Raw genomic sequence first — 22,899 nt, 5'->3', positions numbered from 1 at the left:
GTTTGAGTCTACACCTTAGTTAGATTAATGGGATAGGGCACCGCTATGCACTCATCAGCCAATCGAAAGTATTATCCAACACATGCTAACCATAACGTGATTGATATTTTTCACTTCCATTTATGTCTGCACTGCCTTTATTTAGAGTACAATGAATGCACAAGGGGCCAGGACTAACACCAGTGAAGGGCACCACAAGGTTACTAGGTCATAGAGACTATTGTCTTCCCTCACAAAACAAAACAACTTGCATTCATTGAATGTCAGAAACATCCTGGGAAAAAAAAGAAATAACGTCGATAAAAAAGGAGGAAAAATGAAATGATAGTTGCCAAGTCTTAGATTTTCTGCAAGCTCAATCTTAAAAACAACAGTGTAAACAGAGTAAACTAGACTTTCTATAACTCACATCAATGTCATAAGCAATGACAGGTCTCACTGGAGGCAGGGTGAAGGGCTTATACCCAAAACATCGATTCTCCTACTCCTCAGATGCTGCCTGACCTGCTATGCTTTTCCAGCACCACACTCTCATCACAGGAGGCAGCACTGGTTTGAAGAGCATATGTTAACACAAAAATCAGCCAGATATCCAAGTTTAAGTACAACTGGGATGGATGTTAACTTCTCACTCACTGTGACTGGAGGTTTCCTGTTATGGGCAAACATAACCTCATCGTGAGGACTAGAAACCCATTGGATGACTAAGGCCAGCAGAATGGCCAGTCTGAGAATGGACAAACACTTACACTTCCCCTTCCCCTTAATAGCTCTCGTGAGATTTTAGTAGAGTGGAAGTTTTAAGCTACACCACTGGCCATTGTTTTAAATCAGAAATGAGAAAGTTTCACAACAATGTTCCTGGCTAAAATAGGAGGTTTGTTGATACGTCGTAAATTTTCACTTCACTCAAAAGAATTACACATCCCTTTCTCCCAAAGTTTATTGAGTGATTGTGGTTTCATAACCACCACAATATTTCTTTCATCCTTTTCTATACTGAGAGTATTGGCATCACATAACAATCACACCTGACCCAAAACCAGCTGTAATGTGATACCCATCTGCCACTGGTTTACGATCAGCATGACACTGCTTTCTAATTCTTTACCCTACCCCAGACGTCGAAGCTAATTTAGTACTTCAACTGTATCAGCCAGAATATTTATGTAACATTCCTACCTAAAAAAAAAGCCTGAGTACATCACAAGTCTGCAACCGAGCCAAAAAAACAACAAAAGGCACAAACAGGTTTTTCATTGATCTGGATGTGGCAGGATACAAGTGTGAAATGCAGCATAAAGCAATAATCCAAATCGGGTTGTAGGAGCGTGTGCAGTACTTAAAAACTGGAACACAGACCTTAAAGTCAACCCATTGAAGTAAAACAGATGAGTGCTATTAATGGGCAGCAGCCAGGCTGGAAGTTCATGCTTAAAATGAAGTTTGTGATGAGTGGAGATAAAAGCTTAGCAAGGAGATTGAAGGAAACAAAGGCACCCCAGTATATGGTCGCGATTTGGAAAACAAGTGGTTCCACAGACTGCTTGTATGTTAAAAAAACTCAAATAAAGATAAGATGGAGTAATTAGTTAGCAGTGACCAAGAGGGGCTTTGGATTGCATTTGTACTCCAGTTGATTCAGCTATTGCCAAAGATAGCAGAACATATCCCTGGTTGAACTTACCAATCAAACCAGAACAGTTATACAAGTCCAATACCCAGCTTAAGTGTGAAGGGTGACTTTGGTAAAGGTTGGGTGACTATCCATGGTCCAACAGAGGGAATAACATTAGGAGAGGCTGCGACCTGGGAGCACAGCCTTAGCCTTCCCTCAAAAGGGAAGACATTTTAGAATGAAGGTAAGGAGAAACTTCTTCAACCAGAGAGTGGCAGATCTATGGAATTCATTGCCACTGAAGACTTTGGAGGCCAAGTCATTGAGTATATTTAAGACTGAGATAGACAGGTTCTTGATTATAAAGGAGACCAGGGGGTTACAGAGTGAAAGTGGGAGAGTGGGGTTGAGAAATTTATCAACCATGACTGAATGGCAGAGCAAACTCAATGGGCTGAATGGCCTAATTGCTGTTCCTATGTCTTACAGTCTTGTGGTTGAAAAGTGGGAGGTAATTGATGAGAAGAACTGAGTGCCAGAAGAACAGTACAAAGCAGCTCCGGAGAGTTAACAGCATGATCCAGTGAATGGGAGAAATAGTACACAGGTTGGAGCAAAAGCAGAGACTTTCCTTTAGCTGGTCCAGTTGAGCTCAACACTAGAGGGTGATGGCAGGATATGGGTTAACTGAAGTAATGTCACATAATGTGGCAGTCAGAGGATGAAGGTGGTGATCTGAGGGGGTGCTGGTGAGTTAAAAAAGTCTGACAGAGATAAAGGCACAGGTGCTCAGGGCTAACATGCCAACCATTAAACAAGCTTGTGAAGACAATGAAGTATAGTAGTTACAGCAGCAAAACCACAACACTACAGCAGAGTTAATTGAAAGTAATTAAATAAAACAAGACAGGTGTGTTAACTTAGTACAAGATGCGATTTGTTGCCATTCTCACCCTGATCTATTGACTAAAATCTACTCCACTGGGTTCAGCTATCCCCCTTGAGTCATCGGAACACCCAGCATGCCATTTTAATTTCCATGCCTGATACTAAGAACATAATTCATAAGCCCTAAAGTCACAAATGAGTCACCATCCATCACACAAGTAGAGATTTAGAAAAAAAATCGCAGGTTTTCAATTTATCACATTCAAATTTCAAATATGATAAAATTAATAACAGTTCTGATTTCTTCACAAATGAGAAAAATGAATCAGTAAAATGCCAAGTGGCTATTAAAAGATAACTGTACTACTTTATTGCTGTACAAATTAGGTCACATATCAATGCAAATGAGCACTACGTATCGTATGAAGACTTTGCCGTGCTCACCTCACAACCAGCTGACTTCACAATCAGAAGGCTGTAGGTTCAAACCCCATTGAGGACTTGAGTGTTTCACCTATGTCTCTACAACAGTCAACGAACTAATTTACTATTTCACTATTTAAAAAGGGGAGAAAAAGATGATGACATGGGAACAAAAAAGCCTGGAAGAATATGCTGATATAATTTGAGAAAGTAGGGTGCATGAATGTTTGTGAATTATAAACATTGACACAGATCAACTTGAGTAGAATGATCTACTATAATTCTTTATAAAAAAAACTGTTGGAATTGCTAACTTTTGAATTAAGGATTAAATCATTATGCTCAAATTCCTGCTAAAAAGGACTATTTGAGCAATAGCAGGAAGTCTTGCAGGCAAATTTTCCATTTTTAAAAATTCACTCATTAAACAATGGTTTTGTTGGCCAAGTCTGCATTTACTGCCCATTCCTAGGCACCCTTGAAACGTTGGTGAGCTGCCTTCCTGAACCAGTGCAGTCCATTTGCTCTAGGTCGACCTATAATACCATTTGGAAGAGGATTCCAGGATTTTGACCCAATGACCCAGCTAGCTAACATCAGTTATAGGTAAAAATAACTAGGTAAAAACTAGGACTGCAGATGCTGGAAACCAGAGTCTAGATTAGAGTGGTGCTGGAAAAGCACAGCAGGTCAGGCAGCATCGGAGGAGCAGGAAAATCGATGTTTCGGGCAAAAGCCCTTCATCAGGAAATTCTATCAAATATAGAGTACCTGGTCATTTTTGATGATAGGTCTTGTTGCAAGAAAGAGAAATTCTTGTTTTTAAAAATCATTTGTTCGTGAAGTTGCTACAGTCTCAGAGGACCATAGGGCTGGTTTCTCACTAGAGGCAACCGATGGGGAGTTTAACTAGAGGTTCACCATACCTCAGATGAGGGACAAGGTTGAGATGGTGGGACCTTCACAATGACCTCAGCCATTGTGGGAATTGAATGAAACAGCATAGAGTATGATTCAAAAGTAATTCATTCTACACAATGTGGAGTATGTATGCTACTTCAATAGACATCTTTTTCAGTCAGTCATGACGTGTACAAGGCATGAGTGAGATCAGACTTGGAACATTGTGCACAGTTTTGGTCCTCTTAGTAGAAAAAGGATGTAAATTGTCTTGGAAGCAGCTTAGAATAAATTCACTGGATTGATTGTAGAAATGAAGAGCTTGTCTTACGGAGAGTTTAGGCATATACTTTCTGGAGTTTAAAAGAATGAGAGAATACCTAATTGAAGTGTACGAATTGCTAAAGGGGATTGACAAAGCAGACATAGAAATGATGTTTCCCCATCTGGGGCACTCTGGAATGAGAGGTCATTGTTTTAAATGGTATCTCTCAGCCTAAAACCGAAATTAGTTGAAATTACTTCTCTCAAAAAGGTTGAGAATCTATGGAATTTACGATATCAGAGTGAAGAGTTAAAGAGCAGGCAGGAGAGTGGAGTTGAGGCTGACATGTAATCAGACATGATCATATTAAAATAGTGGAACAGGCTCAAGGGGCTGAATTGCCAACTCCTGCTCATAGTTCTTTTGTTTGTTTTAAAAGCTTTCTATCCCTCTCCAAGAGTCAATACATAGGCTTTAACTCCTCAGTTACAAATGATTCAATGCTTTATCCAAGAGAGTGCTCTTCTGACTGATTGGAGTCATGCCTAACACATAGGAAGATGATCATGATTGTTGGAGGTCAGTCATCTGAGCTGCTACATCTCTGCAGGACCTTCTCAGGATAGTGTCCTAAGCCCAACCAGTTTCAGCTAATTCAATGAACTTCCCTTTATCATAAAGTCAGAAATAGGGAGGTTTGCTGATGATTGCACAGTGTTCAGCATCATTCAAACCTCCTCAGGTACTGAAACAGTCCATGCTCAAATGCAACAATATCCATACTTGGACTGGCAAGTGGCAAATAGCATGAATGACAAACAAATGCCAAGCAACAACCATCTCCAATAAGGGACAATCTAATCACCACCAATTGACATTCAATGATGGCTCTATCACCACCACTGAATACACCCACCATCAACATTCTTGGGACGAGAAACTCATATGCACTTGCTGTATAAATAAAGTAGCTACAAGAACAGGTTAGAGACTATGAACACTGCTTGGGGTAACTCACCTTCTGAATCCCAAAGCCTGTTCACCACGTACAAGGCACAAGTCAGGAGTGTGAAACTCACGCCCCATTTGCCTGGATGAGTGCAGCTCCAACGACACAAAGTTTGACACTGCCCAAGACAAAGCAGCCCGCTTGATTGGCACTACATCCATGAGCATATATGGCGTCCACCACCGACACTCAGTAGCAGTAGCGTGCACTATCCTCAAGATGCACTGCAGATATTAACTCTCAATCCTTAGACAGCACTTTCCAAATCCAGGACTACTACCACATTAATGGTCAAGGGTAACAAATACATGGGAACACCATCACCTGCATGTCCCCCTCCAAGTCCCTCACCATCCTGACCTGGAGATATGTTACTGTTCCTTCACTGTCACTGAGTCAAACTCCCGGAAGTCCCTCCCTAGTGGTATTGTGGATTAACCTACAGTACTTGAACTGCAGCAGTTCAAGAAGACAACCACCTTCTCACGGGCAACAGGCAATAAGGCCAGCCAGTGATGCCCACATCCCACAAGTCAATGGAAAAAAATACATGCTCTTCAAAAACAAATGCTGGCAGATTATTTAACTCTGCAATCATCTCAGCCTATTCTCATGAACAGTTTCAAAGGAGGCTTATTGCATGGAGATCAGAAGCAGCAAATCGGGCTGGAAAGATCCAAATGGGCAGACTCCAAGTGATAGTGGCCAAGCAGGCCACATATGCTCTGGTTAGAGACTACAGCAGATAGGAATGAGGCCCAGAGGGGTTTTTTTTTAAAAAAAGAGTTTTTTTAAAGCTTTCACATTTCATCCTTTGGCCACAGAACCTTTGAATGCAGTACTAGAGTTATTAAAGCACCTTTCATGCAGTTACAAAGAATTACACTGATCTTACACTCTTGGAACATCCCAAAGTGTTTGACAGGAGCAAATACCAACTTGTGACACCAAGCCACATAAGAAGGTATTAGGAAAAGTAATTAAAAGCTTCAACAGAGGGGTATGGTTTAAGGTGCATCCTAAAAGTGGAATACGTGGTCGGACAAATGGAGAGCTTTAGGAAGAATAATCCAAGGTGCTTTAAAGATTCAAAATCACTTGCACACTCTCAGGGTCTGCACAGCACATGAATGGCACACTGCCTTCAATGGCTCCATATAGACACCACGGGCAGCACAGTGGCTCAGTGGTTAGCACTGAGTTGGGAGGCCCTGTTGCAGCTGTGCAGCACATTGGTTAGGCCAGTTTTTGGATACTGCATTCAGTTAGGGTGGCACAGTGGTTAGCACTGCTGCCTCACAGCACCAGGGACCTGGGTTTGATCCCAACCTCGGGTGGCTGTGTGGATTTTGCATATTCTCCCCATGTCTAGGTGGGTTTCCTCCGGGTGCTCTGGTTTCCTCCCACAATCAAAAGGATGTGCATGGTAAATTGCCCATAATGTCAGGGGTAAATATAGGGTAGGGGAATGGGTCTGGGTGGATTACTCTTCAGAGGGTTGGTGTGGACTTGTTGGGCCAAAGGGCTTATTTTCATACTCTAGGGGATCTAATCTAATCAACCGCACTCTTGGCCATTGTGGGGTGGGACATGTAGAGGTGAGGGGGGGTTGCTGATAAACTCAACAATCTGCCTCTTCTGTGGCTATGACCATATGAAGGGAGCACCTCATCCCCCACTGGTATGCATTAGGCCTTCTGGTTAGCTCAGTGGCTGGTTGGCAATACAAAGTAATGTTGAGAGCATGGGTGCGATTCCTGTACTGAGGTTCCTATAAAGGACCCTCCTTCTCAATCCTCAGCCTTCGCCTGAGGCATGATGACCCTCAGGTTAAATCACCACCAGGGGTGTCTTGTTGCAGTGAGAGAGTGCAGTCCTGTATTCCAGGAGGGACAATGGTAACTTTACTTCATGGTGCCAGTGAGTAGCAATGCAGGGAGTGCATGATAGACTCCAAAAACTGAGATTTCCATTTGCTAACTTTCCCTTAAGGCACCCCTTTGAGGGCTATCAAAATGATTGATTAATTTACTGGGTTGTTGGCATTCAAAATAGTGCGACGACTTAACACATGATATATTTCCCTAACAATACACCAACGTGAAGGGCCTGTCGGGTTAAGTTGGAACAAATTCTATGAAAACGCATTCCGCCCCCATCCTCAGCAGATATCCCAACATTTTCCTGGCTACAAACAGTTCTGAAGTAGGAGAAAGTGAGAAGAGCAGATGCTGGAGGTCAGAGTCCAGAGTGTGGTGCTGGAAAAGCACAGCTGGTCAGGCAGCATTCGAGGAGCAGGAGAGTCAACGTTTCGGGCATAAGCCCTTCATCAGGAATTCCTGATTTTCCTGCTCTTCGGTTGCTGCCTGACCTGCTGCGTTTTTCCAGCGCCACACTCTCGAGTTCTGAAGAAGGGTCAATTTTCTCTCTAACAAATGCTGACAGACCTGCTGAGTTGTCCCAGCTCTTTCAGGGGCTGCACGGTGGCTCAGTGATTAGCACTGCTGCCTCACAGCACCAGCGCCCCAGGTTCCATTCCAGCCTGGGGCAACCATCTGTGTGGAGTTTGCACTCGTGTTCTACGTGGGTTTCCTCCCCACAGTCCAAAGATGTGCAGGTCAGGTGAATTGGTCATGCTAAATTGCCCATAGTGCTAGGTGCATTAGTCAGAGGAGAATGGGTCTGGGTAGGTTACTCTTTGGAGGGTCGGTGTGGACTGGTTGGGCCGAAGGACCTGTTTCCACACTGTAGGGAATCTAATCAAGTTTCGGATTTCCAGCGTCTTTTGGAGGGGGTTGCTGGTTTGGTTTGTTCTATGAACAGAAGTCCCAGATACATACACACACAAAGGACACACACATACAGAGAGCTACACACACACACATACAGAGAGAGATATAGAGCCAGCCTTACCGCGGGCACACACGGGATGTCCTTCACTTTGAGCCAGGCCAGATCCAGGAAGCCCTCGCCTCTGTAGCAGGACTGCAGACGGTCCTTAATGCGCTCGTTGATGGAGCTCAGCACAAACATGCAGAGGACGGATTCATCGGGGGCTTGGCTGCGCCTCTTCTGGCCCTTGGAGAAGACGGCGAACAGCACGTCGTCCCGGTTGGCCTGAATGCCCAGGGACCGGGCTAGCACCGGGCCAGCCTTGGCGAGGTGAGCGGCCTGCAGCAGCCGGTACTCCACCCCGTCCCGGACACAGCCGATGGGCATCTCCACGTAGGAGTTGAAGGTGGTGTCGGCCTGGCAGAGGCGCACCAGTTTGGAGGTGTAGACCTGCTGGCGGCTGGAGCCTGGCCCGGTGTTGATCAGCTCGGGCTGAAGGGTCAGGAAGTAGACGAAGGCGCCGCTGCTGAACCCGTAGATGTAGTAAATATCAAAGTCGGGAATCACCGTGAAGGTGTCCGACGGGATCTTGATGAGGGAAGCCACAAACTCGTCGTGGAAGACGAAGGAGAACATCTCGTCGGCCTCCGCGTTGCTGGCCAGCAAGCGGCTGGAGATGGTCGGGAAGTACTCGGGCTTACCGTCCACCGCCGTGGCCACGAACAGCTTCGCGTCCGAGCCCTGCCCCGACACGATCACCCCGAAGACCGAGCCGCTGTCGTTGACCCCGGACAGGTAGTGCTCCTTCTTGTGGTACGGCTCCCCCAGCTTGAAGAGGTCCTCCAGCCGCAGCAGCTTGCAGATGCCCTGGTACAGACTCCCGCACGCGATCAGGCGCCGCTCCCCCTGGTCGATCAGCAGCATCTTGTTGATGTTGTCGGTCAGCCGCAGCGGCTCGTTGCACGGCTGGACGATGCGGGGTGGGTAGCAATTCGGATTGTCCTCATCCGGCCCTGTCTGGTGGGTGATCAGAGGGTGCAGGTCACTGGACAGCTTGTAGATCCGATTGACCGCTCCCAGGTACACGCTGCCCGTGCTCTGGTCCACCGCCAGGTGATTGAACACCCAGTCTGGGTTATCCGTTTTAAAAGTCCTGTAATCCTGGTTAACCACTGAGCCCCCACCACAGCAAGAGGCCAGAGTGAGGAGCAGAAGAAAGGTGAGGCAGTATCTGCCGACCGCCATTGTTTTTTGGGGGGGAGGGGGTTGGTGGTGGGAAGAGAGAGTGGATGTCGATTTTGGTCCGGTTCCTCTTGTTTTAATGTTTAAATCCTGGTTGAAAAAAAGACACTCGGCTACAAGTCTACCCACGCCCGATCCTCAGCATGGTAAGTCTGAAAGAGAAGAAATAAAAGTTACAAAGCAGATTGGTCACAGAATCCCTCCCAGCTTGCCCAAAAGGAGAGGGGATCTCTTTTCCACCTCTGGGACATTAAGCTAATCCAGAGTCCACGAGAGTGGTGCTGGAAAAGCACAGCAAGGTCAGGCAGCATCTGAGGAGCAGGAGAACCGACGTTTCGGGCAAAAGCCCTTCATCAGGAATGGTTGACCGGAGCAGTCCTCACTTTCTCCCAGTTAAGCTAATCCATTCCTGTTGGCTCTCTTTGGCCCCCACCTTGTATCATTCGCACATTACCTTTTCAGCTCGGGGCTTGGTTATCGCAGTTAACTGAATGGCGTGGGTTCAATTCCCACACCAGCTGAGGTTACCATGAATGACCCTCTTTTTTGTCTGAGGTATGGTTTCACCATCACCAGTTGTCTCCCTGGTGTTTTGGTAAGACTATTCCCCTTTCAGCTCAAAGAGACATAGTGGACAGTGAAGAAGGTTATCTAAGATTATAAAGAGGTCTTGATCAATCAGGTCAATGGGCTAAGCAATGATGGATTCATTTGGACAAATGCAAGGTATTGTATTTTGGTAAAATAGAAAAAGACTTATACAATTGATGGTAGGGCCTGGGGTAGTGTTGTAGAGCAGAGAGACCGAGGGGTTCAGGTACGTAATTGCTCAAAATTTGCATCACAGGTAGGCAGGATGGTAAAGAAAGTGATTAGCACCCTTGGCTTCATTACAGAATCATAGAGATGTACAGCATGGAAACAGACCCTTCAGTCCAACCTGTCCAAGCCGACCAGGTATCCCAACCCAAACTAGTCCCACCTGCCAGCACCTGGCCCATATCCCTCCAAACCCTTCCTATTCATATACCCATCCAGATGCCTCTTAAATGTTGCAATTGTACCAGCCTCCACCACATCCTCTGGCAGCTCATTCCATACACATACCACCCTCTGCGTGAAAAAGTTGCTCCTGAGGTCTCTTACATATCTTTCCCCCCTCACCCGAAACCTATACCCTCTAGTTCTGGACTCCCCAACCCCAGGGCAAAGACTTTGCCTATTTACCCTATCCATGCCCCTCATAATTTTGCAAACCTCTATAAGGTCACCATTACTCAGAGCTTTGATTATAGGAGTTGGGGCGTCATGTTGAGGTTGTACAGGATGTTGATGGGGCCTCTTCTGGAGTACTGTGTGCAGTCCTGGTTGCCCTGCTATCGGAAGGAGAGGGTTGAGAAAAGATTTACCAGGATGTTGCTGGGAATGGAGGGGTTGTGATATAAAAATAGGCTGGGACCTTTTTCACGAGAGGGTAAGAGGTTAAGGGGCAACCTTATAGAGGCTTATAAAACCATGAGGTACATAGATAAGGTGAGTAACAAGGGCCCTTTCGCTAGGGTGGGGGAGTTCAAAACTAGAGTGAGGAAAAAATTTAAAAAAGACGAGGGGCAACTTTTTTTTTTACACAGAGTGATTGTGTGTGGAGTGAACTTCCAGAGGAATTGGTGGATGCAAGTACTTTTGTAAAGTTTAAATAATATTTGGCCAAGTACATGAGCAGGAAAGATTTGAAGGAATATGGACCAAAAGCAGGCAAGTGGGAACATGGTCCGCATGGATTAGCTGAACCGAAGGGTCTGTTTACGCATTGTATGACTGGTTCTATCTGCTATTGTTGGGTGTATTTTTCCCACCGCACAAGTGAAGAAGCTGACAGCCGTCCAAGAAGCAGGAATCCTGTCTCACCCCAACGGCGACAGAAATATAAACACGCTAACAATTCATTTCACGACGCTCCGTACATGAAATGAAATCTCCTGGAGGGACAATTTAAGCAATAATCACTCAAGACTGAGTTATCTAGCACAGCTACTAAACGCTGGGTACATTAAAAGCTTCGTGCTTATTTGCAATTTAACCCAGCCGATTTTTTTTCCCGAAATAAATTCCTCCTGAAATCTGGGATCGGCCTTGGTCAGTGCCGGGGGTCATTATGTCTCTTATGTATTGCAACTGCCGCTAACAAATCCCCTACCCTATGGAATAGAACGATGCAGAGATTGGAAGCGGCGCTGCACAAGAATAACACGCAGATTCGTGAAGTTTGGGTGTACAAGGGGCCTTCTGTGCTGTGGTACAGTGGTAGTGTCCCTACCTCTGAGCCCGGAGTTCCAGCTCTAAAGGCGTGTAATAACTTGCCTGAACCGATTGAATAAATATAACTTAGTCCAAACAAAACTGTGGGGTCCGCTGGAAGAGCTCCAATCTGGAGCTCGGGTTTTCCCCCTCGCCCTTTGTCATGAGGGGTGGGGGGGGGGGGGCGTGGAATCACTCAATGATCGAATCCATCCGCCCGCCTTCCGAAAGAGCCTCGGTTTCCCTTCAAAAGGAGCAAGCAGCACGTTTGCTCCTCAACCTACCGGGGTTTCATTAATCAAACAATCCGTCACGCCCAAAAGAGCCAGCTGATTAAGTAACGTGTAAACCAAGATAAATACTGCAATAACCAGGACTTCAATAAACCACCAAGTTACACAGAAGAACAACTTGCATCCATAGCATTTCCTAGTGGGTGAATAAAGGAAAGATTGCAAATGTAATCTGAAATTATTTCAACGTAATTATATTAAAGGGGGTGGGGTGGGGTGGGAGAATAAAGAGGGTCTACCCCACCACTTAAAATCGTTGCTGTTGTGGATTCATCGCAAGGAGGCATCACTCTCTCAGAGTGCTCACTATGACCCCCATTCTTCACCAGGCAATCCCCATCCATACTCCCACCCCCTCCCCCATACCCTACCCTCTCACCCATACCACCACCCTTCTCCCCATACTCCCACCCCCTCTTCATATACCCCCAACTCTCACCCATACCCCCAACCCCCTCTCCATACCCCCACCCCCCTCCCCCATACGCCCGCCCCTTTCCCCATACCCCACCCTTCCCTCGTATACTCCACCCCTCTCCCCATACGCCCGCCCCCTCCCCCATACCCCACCCTTCCCCCTATACTCCACCCCTCTCCCCATACTCCCACCCTTACCCTGTATTCCCCACCCCTATCCCCATATGTCCACCCCTCCCCTCTCTCCCCATACCCCACCCCTCCCATACCTTCAACCCCTTCCCCCACCCTCCCCCTGCACTCCCACCCCTATCCCCATACCCCATCCCTCCCGCCACACTTCCACCCCTCTCCCTGATGACCCTGAAATGGGACGACAGAGCATCTTCCGCCACGTCTGTCAAGCCTGCTGATTTTAGGAATTAATTTGACCCATTAATTCTCAAAGTAACGCCGCATTTTATTTAAGACTTATGATGGTATTAATTATATATTCATGAAAATCTCTGCAACGCCTGACCTGAATTGTAAAGTGATTTGATTTTATGTACAGGGTGCATTTTAATCGGTTGCATAATTAAAAGCTCATTCGTCCTTCAGGGAAGGAAATTTGCCATCCTTACCTGGTCTGGCCTACATGTGACTCCAGACCCTCAAAGCAATGACTATTAACTGCCCTCTGAGCTGGCCAAGCGAGTTACTCAGTTCAAGGGTAATTATGGATAGGCAATAAATCCACTGACGCCCACATCAAAATTAGAAATAAAACTAAGTTAGAGGTGTCAAAGGTCCTCTCAATTTTTGTACTTTAAGAAGACAATTAGGATTTCTGAGGGTCACTGACTTTCTGTCACACCGAGATGTCAGGACCTAGAGAGATTCTCGAGAAGGAACACACACATTTTCACTGTGGGCTCTGGCCCTGGGCTGGCCAGTCAGCCAGACTCTCAACTCCTGCCTCCTTTAAGAGGTAGGTGCTGGTGTATACAGTACTGATAAAGGGCTTATGTTGACTCTCCTGCTCCTCGGATGCTGCCTGACCTGCTGTGCTTTTCCAGTACCACACTCTCGACTCTGATCTCCAGTATCTGCACTCGTCACTCTCTTCACATACAGAAGGCGGCGATGCGGCCCATCAAGTCTTGCTCAGTCGTACAGTGAGATCACAGCCGATCCGAGAATCTACAACTCCACTGTCCTGCCTGAGTCCCCTTATTAAATAAAAACCCGCCAGCCCCCAGACTTGAATATTCTTACGGACCTACATCTACAGCCCTCTTGAGGTGCAATTACATAGATTCACTAACGACAGAAGAACTTTTTTATCTCTGTATTGGTCCCTTCATCTGAAATCCAAGACAAATACCCAATGGGAAATATTCTAACGTCAACTCTTCCTCCCCACCCCCTACTTTCAGGGATAACTAGAAACCAGGGGTCCTTAAAAACTGGTCCATGTACCAGTGACTGTGCTGACACAACCTCTTCACAAACATGGACGAAGTGTACTTTTGTAAGCACGTGGTCTGAAACGTTTTTTTGCGCTTCCTCTCACTCTGTACATGCAAAACCCAGTCATTTCTGGAATTCTGAAATGTGAACGGAAAACGCTGCAAATAATTCCAACAACGCGGAGCACCACTTGATTCACAGCGGATACCTGACCTGCCGAGTATCTCCCATCTGCTTCTCTTCATCTCATTCCCTCTGCATGTCTGGGAGCCAGTACAGATCTTTATCAACAATCCTCTCTCTCTCTTTGCCCAGTAGACCAAAAAGACCCAGACGGGGAAAGTTACAAATTCCATGAGATGCGGCCAAATGACACATTGAGACTTTTTAAAACAGAGTGTTTTACTTGAATAATGTTTAATTGAAACTTTTGGAGTTTTAAACTCCATTTCTCAATGTGAACATCAACGTGATGGACAACTCACAAAACACCTTGGCATAATCTTTCACAGCCCTTTGCCTGCCAGACTGCACAGAGCTGGGGAGAGGTGGGTGGGGAGAAATGACGAGGATCTACAATGTACAATCCCTATTAACATTAAGGCTGTTCCATATCATTTAAGAGGCGATGGCTAGGAATACGAAACCACAGACAAATCTTGAACCAACTGAATAAGAAATTGGAATGTGTGCCATTTACTCCTGATCCAAATATAGACCAGCTCTCGGTTAGTAGGAGATACTGCAGATGCTGGAGAGTCAGAGTCAATGAAACGTGGCTCTGAAAAAAAAACAGTAGGTCAGGCAGTTTCCGAGGAGCAGGAGAGTCGATGTGTCGGGACTTATGCCCGAAACGTGGACTCTCCTGCTCCTTGGATGCTGCCTGACCTGCTGTGTTTTTCCCCCCAGAGTAGACAAGCAGGAGGCTGGAAGAACACAGCATCAGGAGATGGAGAAGGCGACGTTCCGGGTAGAACCCTTCTTCAGGACCTGCTTGTCTACCCTGGATTCCATCATCTGCAATTTATTTTTAGTCTTTAACCGCGTTTTTTCCCAGCTCTCGATCAATTTAATTCCCAGATTTGACTTGTCCATGTTAAGTTAATGGTGGCTAACGAAGATCCAATCTTAAGAACCAATATTGTAGGATAGATCACCGGGCGAATCCGAAATTTTTCGAATCCGCTTATCTTCCGTTCAAAGATGTCCTCACCCAGTGAGGAGTGGTAATAACGAGCTCTGAAGAGTCATCTAGACTCGAAACGTTAGCTCGCTGTCTTTCCACGGATGCGGCGTGACCCACTGTGATCTCCAGCATGAAGTACTCACTCGCTTTCAATCCATCCTCTGGGTGAGGCACATATCTGTGACCTCCTGCTACTTATACTCAGTGCCTAATCGTTCTCCAGCCCCTTCACTAAGTCATGACATTGATTAGTTCATGGTACCCAAAACATACAGATGTGCAAGGCTGCGAGCATTCAGTGTTACTGAGATACGTCCGAAAAACCACAAGAAGAACGCATGTTCATTTTACTTAAAAGAAAATTAAACTAAATATTGAACTTTCCCAAATTCCTGCTTTTGGGGCGATGTTCTGGCACGTTATTGCTGGTACCAGTCTCGTTATAGGAATCTCACGAGGAAACATTTGCTTATAATTGGAATTTCATCTAATTGAGTTGGAGGTACTGTAATTGCCTATTAGGTAATTAAACAAATTGGGTGTTTGTTGATCCATCCTCCCACTCTAAATCAATCCAAGTACTTTCTCTCTCTCTCTCTCTCTCTCCCTGTAGATGAATCAATCAATTCAATTCTGTAGGATCCAGACACCGGCTGCGATCTCCGTTTCTAAACCTATTACAGAAGTTCGCTACAGCTCATTATAATCAAACACAGGATTTGAAAAAAAAAATCACACATTCGAGGAGGACTTAAGAAACCTGCGTCCTATTCAAGAAAAATTCTCCTGCATTCTAGCAACTAAAGGCACTACTTTAACTAAGGTCAGATTTTTTTTGGGGGGGGGGGCGCAGAGCGCTAAAGGGCAATGATTTCGCATCTTGCAACTCGAGATCTTCAGGAATGAGGGGAGGGGAAGAGAATCCTTAAACTGAGTAGATGCATCCCGAAAGTCATTCGGTGAAACTTGAGGATAAATTGTCCACATCTTTAACAATAGCGTCAAATTCGGACCGCATTTTTAAAACAATGCCACGGTAATCTTCAGATGAAATTATTATTCTTATGAGTTTGACGAAAGACATTCGTTTTAAATTGGTCAGTTTATTCACATATTTGCGCCTTCTAGAATCATACAGCGCTGAAACAGACCCTTCGGTCCAACTCGTCCATGCCGACCAGATTTCCAAAACTGAACGAGTCCCATTTGCCTGGGTTTGACCCCTATCCACCCATCGTAAGTAAAAAGCATTTGGTCAGGAAGTTAGGTTCGTTGTGGGAGTGTCCTTACTTCTGAGCCGCGGGACTCAGGTTCAAGTCCCAACAGCTCCAGAAGTGTGCGATAATATGTCTGGACAGGTTGTTCAGAAAATAGCAACAGGACAGAGTGAGTGAGAGAGAGGTTAGATGACCAAAGAGAGATGCTCTTTAAAGGGAGAAAAATGGGGCAGGTAAGATTACTGGAGGGATTCGCAGCTCTCAGGACATAATATTACTTTCAGAATCTTGTGTCGGCTGAACAATTGTTGAGAATTTTCGAACAAGCATGTTCCAAAAAGACATCCTTACACAACCAAGTCTGGGCAATCCTTCAGAAAGAATCCTGTTCTCAGATCTCACTGCAGCTAATTTAGCCCTTTAGTTACTGCTAATTATCGAGCAACGTGTCCCTAACTAACAACGTTTTTAACTAAATCCTTACAAATCGCGATAAAACTTGAACTATTCTGGACACTGGTTTATTCATTCCGCCAATTTTAACGTGATGTCCATTAGCAGTGGAAATGGGATTGCTGGCATTTTGGGAAGTCTAACTGCGCAGAAACGGGCGCGTTTTAAATTTCGCCGCCGGTCAGTGAATGGTCAAGAAATCAGCATATTCAGCCTTTTCCAACCTGGGGCGCTAGGATTCCCACATGCTGAGGGAATGTGGGGGGCGGGAGACGGGCACTGGCTGAAGCGAGTCAGCCAGGACAGGAATTGTGCACACTGTGCTAACCGCTGGCGTGTGGGAGAGCCGGAGACTGATCCCAAGCTCCTTGATCGGAGAGTCCTCTCTCAGACTCTCCGTGTAACAGGTTCAATCTTCAGACAAGGAAGAAACTGGAGCAGGACGAGGAGAGGAGCTTTTGGGTCCTAGAGCCGTCGAGCAAGTCTTTGACGCCAATTATTTAGCATGTTTTCTTTTAAATAAAGAAAGAGCCCTTCTTCAGCCCGAAACGTCGATTTTCCTGCTCCTTGGATGCTGCCTGACCTGCTGCGCTTTTCCAGCAACACATTTTCAGTTCTTTTTAAATAAAATCTGGCAAAACTTACACGCGGCTCCTTTTATGTAAACATAACAATACAATCCGATGATCTTCATACCCAACACTCATTGGAATTCACTGATTATAAACACAAACATCCGTCTGTCCTTGCGCTGGCCATCGTTGTAAGGCTGTCTCGAACTCCCGACCACTTCAGACTTTGCAGAAAGCTACATCTGAGGTCACACGCAGACTGCCCACTCCGGGAGGTCGGCCCGGAAAGCTTCCTCACATTCCCAAGTCAACTGCTGACCTTAACCCGAATCGCCTTCAAAAGCTCCGGCTGCTGGGGAAAAGCCCTTTTCACAGAAACTGTACCCGCCCCCTCCTCAATCTCACCCACAACGGGAAATCAAGGCACCGCCCAGACCGGTCCGATTCCCACTCCCCCCACCAACAAGCCCTTTGGAGACAGGCTATCTCCCTGCAGTAAAGGACACCCTGGCGTCATCAGTTGACAATTGAACAAAATTATTTCCTCTTCTTTCCGAGGTGCACGGTGAATACAACACTATTAAAAATAAATCACCTGATGAAGGAGCGTCGCTTCGAAAGCTAGTGCTTCCAATTAAACCTGTTGGACTATAATCTGGTGTTGTGTGATTTTTAACATTAAAAATAAAGGGAGCATTAAACAAAGTTGCCCATCGCATCGACCTTAGATCCAGAGCGCTGGCTACCAGCCAAGCGTTAATTCATACTCGAGTAGGGGATCTGATTCCGGATTGAGGAACCACACAACAGTTCACCCGAACGTTATTGAAGGGAAATCTGCCCTCATTATCAAAACAAAAGTTCACTAAAAGTCAGTTTTAAGATGCAGAGTTAGCGATGTATGAATATAAGGTAGGATGTGGAGGATATGTCACTCCCATGACCATTAAACGTCCTAATTACTCCAATGTGGAAAATTGCCCTTTCATCTTGATAGTAGGACTGCCCTAACGGCAGACGTTCCTCCTCTCCCTCCGCTGCATATAATCAAGTAAAGCTGGCAAAAACGAGGGCTGCAGATGCTGGAAACCAGAGTCTTGATTAGAGTGGTGCTGGAAAAGCACAGCAGTTCAGGCAGCATCCGAGGAGTAGGAAATCAAGTAAATAATCGAGTTTACTGCCATCGGGATGAAAGCAGATTTATGGGAAGCTGTTCACGCAGTATTCTCCCAGAAACCGAGTCTGAGTTCTACATGTGTGACAGCCACTGTATTTCCTTCCACTGGATGGAAAGCTGTTACAGGTTTCTGAGAGGCGCGATACAGCTCTAACCTTTCTCTAACCCGAGAAAGGAAAAGAAAATCATTATTAAATCCGGATGGATGACTTTAACGTTGAGTGAGTGTGTCTGAAATGCCCACTCCTCATAAAGGTCATGGTCGGATTGGGAGGGAAAAAGGGGAAATCACAAATCGAACTGATCATCTCTCTCTCTCACGCACACGCAACCTCAATGGCTATCCCTTCATCACACAGATTCACGGACATATTGCACAAATGCTTGGGTAATTCTCAAATAAATTCAGTATTCTTCACCTTATTCCTGACAACACTTCCCTCTGCAATGATTAACACTTGCACAGATTCCTCCCGATTTCCACAGCCCCCCCCCCCCCCAACTGTGCAACACTGGGTCCAATTTCAAAGACACTTACCTGCCCTATTCCCGCAATGCCTTTTCGCCCCGTATATATCCCACCTTGGTTCCAGTCACTGTATTTCAACTACCGCGGGGAGGGAACTGCAGGGAGACTGCTCACTGACTGGATAACGCTGTCCACAGTCGAACTGCTGGGTGAACGGGAGCCCACTGGAGAGAGCCAGCAATGTGTCTGGGAAGGGATTAGCGGGGCTGTACCATCAGCAATCACTAACTGAACAGGAACACCAATAACCAACCGATAGCACTGCACCGCTCGCTTCAGACAGCGTGCAAGCCCCTGGGGTGAATATACAAGTCCATGACAAGGAGTACACCCACCAACCAACAGCCCCCACCTCCCTTCACTGGGTGTGAGTGTACACGCTGTACACACACTGATGAGGTGACTAGCTACAATCCTTTTCCGCATAGGGCCCGTGTTCTTGCACACCGCGATGTTTTAGTTTTATTGGGAGGAGGGGATGGGGGCGAGAAAGCTTCCATTCCCCGTTCCCCCAAATATGTTCCCCCGCAAGATTGATCTCGGCCGCCTTCAAGCTCCCTCCGGGGTGTTCTGGGGTTTGTACCTGTAACTAACCCGGGGAAATCCCACATCTTACACAGAGTGAGATCGAACAGTTCATCCAGGAGATAGACGGAGGCATGGACTCCAGGTATCCGCAGCCGGGATACTGTCGACTCAGGAATCCCAGTGTAGCCCAATGCACAGACACACACCACGTCTCCGCTCTTAAATATTGGGGGGTGGTGGGGGGGGGGGGGGGGGGGGGAGTAGTGACAGTCAATGGCTCATCCTCTGGAGTGCGAAGCTGAGAGTGTGTTTGTGGATGGCAGAGAGAGAGAGAGAGACAGAGAAAACACACTGAATCCACATTGCCACCTGCAGAAAGGTACTCGTAACAAACGGCTGACACCACACAAATACCTCACAAAAAATACCTCGGTAACAGTAAAGATTGTTTCTTTTGTAGGGGGCGGGGAGGTGGACCCAAAAAGACCTTACCAGGTGCCCGGGATAACAGAAGACCACCGTCTGCATTGCTCACATCTCGGTCAATCCGACAGTTTCACATTTCGGTGCTTTTTTTTCAGAACTGGAGGGGGGGGGGCGGTTGTTAATATTATTATCCCATTAGTTGCAAATGAGCTTGAAGACGACACTATTGGCGAAGCCAAACTTCCTATTACTGGACTGTAATGGTTCACTCATTCGCGCTTGCTGCTTGGTTTGCTTAGTCGAGCCGCCGCATTGACACACACACACAAACACACACACACTGCAAAGACGCTGAGATATCGCTGCTGAACGCAGGGCAACACTTCAGAAATATTCCTCATTCCGCTTCCCCCACACCACACCACCCCCACATAAAATAAACATAGAGAGAGAAAAACCTTTTTTTCCCCCCGATCATCTACTTAAAGCGGGTCCGAGTGAAGGCAGGATGTGAAGGCAAGAGTGTCATCAGCTCTCTTGTAGCTCTCTCAGTCCTCCGCTTGGCAATACCATTCTTACACTTGTACACTTCAGTGCATTTTTGGGAGAGGTGGGGGTGGGGAGAGGAGAGAGTGGAATCGAGGCTTCCCCCAGGGTCTCTGGCCAGGTAGAGATTTCCTCCTTCAAACCCTGCCCCCCCCTCCTTCCCTTACCCACTCCCCCTTCTGCCTGCTCTCCTATCACTGAAACAGGAGCAGCGGCGGCGGTGCCAGTGTAACACAGAGAGCGGGTCTTCTTTGAACTGCTGTCGCTGGCTCAAACTCATGCACCGAGGATGGGGCGGGTAGGGGGGGGGGGGGGGGTAGTGAGGAGAATTAATTGCAGACACGAACTTTGTCTTGAATATGCAAAAGTGTCCAAGTGTTTGCATTTAAATCCTGCCACGGCACAGTGAGGAAAGTGAGTTGTTATCTACTTTCACTCTGTTTCTGTCAATGCTGCTGTCACACTCCTGTGACGTACCGTTCCCACCAGTTATTCTGTTAATTGTGCTATTTCCAACTCTACTTCACAGTGAAAAAAAAAGTTTTTTTTTCAGAAATAATATCTGCAATTATGAATTACCCCGTGGCTGGCATTTGTACATCATATCGCTTTCAATTCTCTGTTTCACAATGAGTACCCCGAGACTGGGGGCGGAAGTGAGCGTTTAAGATCTGGCGAATTCCAATATCTGCTTTCCTCGATATAAACTTTCTGCACTAATCACTCATCCCGTTACCCGTAAAAGAAAATCACCCATCATAGCCGAATGGACCCATTTCCGTGCTGTAAATCCCTATGATTTTATGAAGCTATCATGACTATCTCTTTAAAGAGTCAACTATGGGACCCTCAAGGCAGGATATTAACGTTTAATTTTTCTGGGAAGTTAACCTGTAATGCAATCGTGGATTGAGACAGAACCGTCGTGCTAAACTGGCTCTTTGAAAGAGTCCCACTGCCCCGTCTCTCCCTGCAAAAACAAAATGCCATTTGAGTATTGAAAATGTGAATCCATGAAAATATGAATTTAGTTACTGATTGATGTTGATAAATCCTAGCCTACATATCCCAATATTAATGAACACTGCACCACATGAAGGTACAGTCAAGAGGGGATAAGTCCCTGTATTGAGGGGTTGAGAGACCCTGAGTTCCAGCGTTTCAGTGTTGAACTCTGACACCGCCGGTTCCGCTTCCCTCGCTCAGTGACCGTCTGAGCTCCCAATTTTAGCCAACCTGCACATTGAGAGACCAGGGGGCGGGCGACGTGGACACTCTCATATATGTTTCTGAGCAAGGGTCACCGAACCCGAAACGTTAACTCTGATTCCTCTGCACGGATGCTGACAGACCGGCTGAGCTTGTCCAGCTATTTCTGCTTTTGTTTCTGATTTACTGCATCCGCAGCTCTTTCGGTTTTCACGCATGTCCCAACCTTCCCAGATTCTCCAAACTCTAAAACGGCGTTTCTTGCATTGCAAAATTCCAAGCTGCCAACATATTTTAAGGAGTTCCCCCGGAGAGAGAGAAAAAATAATGCGTTGAGAAAAGTGCACGTGAGTAAATGCACCGATTGCATTGGAGATAATGCAGTGTTGTATGGCAGAAGGCGACAGACAGACAGAGGATTGAGTGTGTCTGTTTGTGTGTGAGTGTGGGAGAGACAGGCTCTCTCGCTGAATCCCTGCATTGCAACGACATCTAGAGGCGACACATCGCTTGCAAACTCAGCGGAAAAGGGTGCTCTCTTTCGAGGGGGCTAAGGGAAATCCACTCATTCGTGTCTGTCATTTTAGAGCGACCTGTCGATGCTGAGGAAGGGCTAACCCAGAAATGGCTCCAAGAAAAAAAAATGGCCCCAACTCTTCAACCCTCCCGAAGATAGCGGCCAATCCTCACAGACAGTGTGACCATTTCTGACACCCTACCCCTGCATCGGTCAGAGAAGTAGTCTACAAGGGTTGAACCGGCAAAAACATGACAGGCGCAGCTCCCCAGTGTAAACCGTACACAATATCACACGATGGCAATGATATTTGATCCTCGTGTTTAATTGACATTTGTACACTGTAGGGCCACTGAAAATCTTGAACAAAATAACACAGAGAGATGCAGCAAGATAAAACGTGGGAATTATCAAATTTGAGAGCGCGACTCGAATTCACCTCATCCCAGCAGAGATCCCTAAAGGGTCAGAGAAGGGAAAGATTTCCCAACACTGGTCCCTCAGCGAGTGCTGTGTGGCCAGCCACTGTCTTCTACACTGTTACAGAATGAATTGAATGGGTTGTTTGGGTCTGAATCAGCCAAACTTGAAGCTTCTATCCCGGTATTCGGGCAAGCATTGGTATCCCCAGAGTCAATGTCAGGAGTGAAAAAGGCGAACTTGCTCTCTTCAAAAACCCTGGAGTCTGGATAATATCCAGGTTTGGTCTCATGATCTGCTGAATTTCTCCAGCAATCTGTTTTTGTTGCAGTATCCAGGCTTGGGCTGACAAGTGGCAAGTAACATTTGTGCCACACAAATGCCAGGCAATGACCATCTCCAACATGAGACAATCTAATCACTGCTCCTTAACATTCAATGGTGTTACCATTATTGAATCACCCACTATCAACAGCCTGCAG

General features: G+C 46.3%; 1 protein-coding gene across 8 annotated transcripts in view; it reads right to left on the bottom strand.

The window, feature by feature from the left end:
• Positions 1–20,334, bottom strand: part of plxna4 (plexin A4) — a 632,909-nt gene extending 612,575 nt beyond the window's left edge. Inside the window, exons 1-2 of one of the 8 annotated variants that reach the window (XM_072562914.1) lie at positions 20,184–20,334; positions 8,017–9,329 (exon numbers count right to left, since the gene is read on the bottom strand). In XM_072562914.1, coding sequence (XP_072419015.1) covers positions 8,017–9,180 — 1,164 coding nt within the window. In that variant the 5' untranslated portion in view covers positions 9,181–9,329; positions 20,184–20,334. Of the gene's footprint in view, positions 1–8,016; positions 9,330–17,138; positions 17,404–18,780; positions 19,019–19,354; positions 19,479–19,791; positions 20,028–20,183 lie in introns of those variants that run through there. The other 7 variants (XM_072562916.1, XM_072562917.1, XM_072562920.1 and 4 more) reach the window with 7 other exon arrangements.
• Between the last annotated feature and the right edge of the window lie 2,565 nt (positions 20,335–22,899).

This window comes from Chiloscyllium punctatum, chromosome 44, assembly GCF_047496795.1.
Source record: "Chiloscyllium punctatum isolate Juve2018m chromosome 44, sChiPun1.3, whole genome shotgun sequence".
NCBI lineage: Eukaryota > Metazoa > Chordata > Chondrichthyes > Orectolobiformes > Hemiscylliidae > Chiloscyllium > Chiloscyllium punctatum.
Note: the sequence above shows the minus strand (reverse complement) of the source record. Positions and strands in the feature narration are given on the sequence as shown.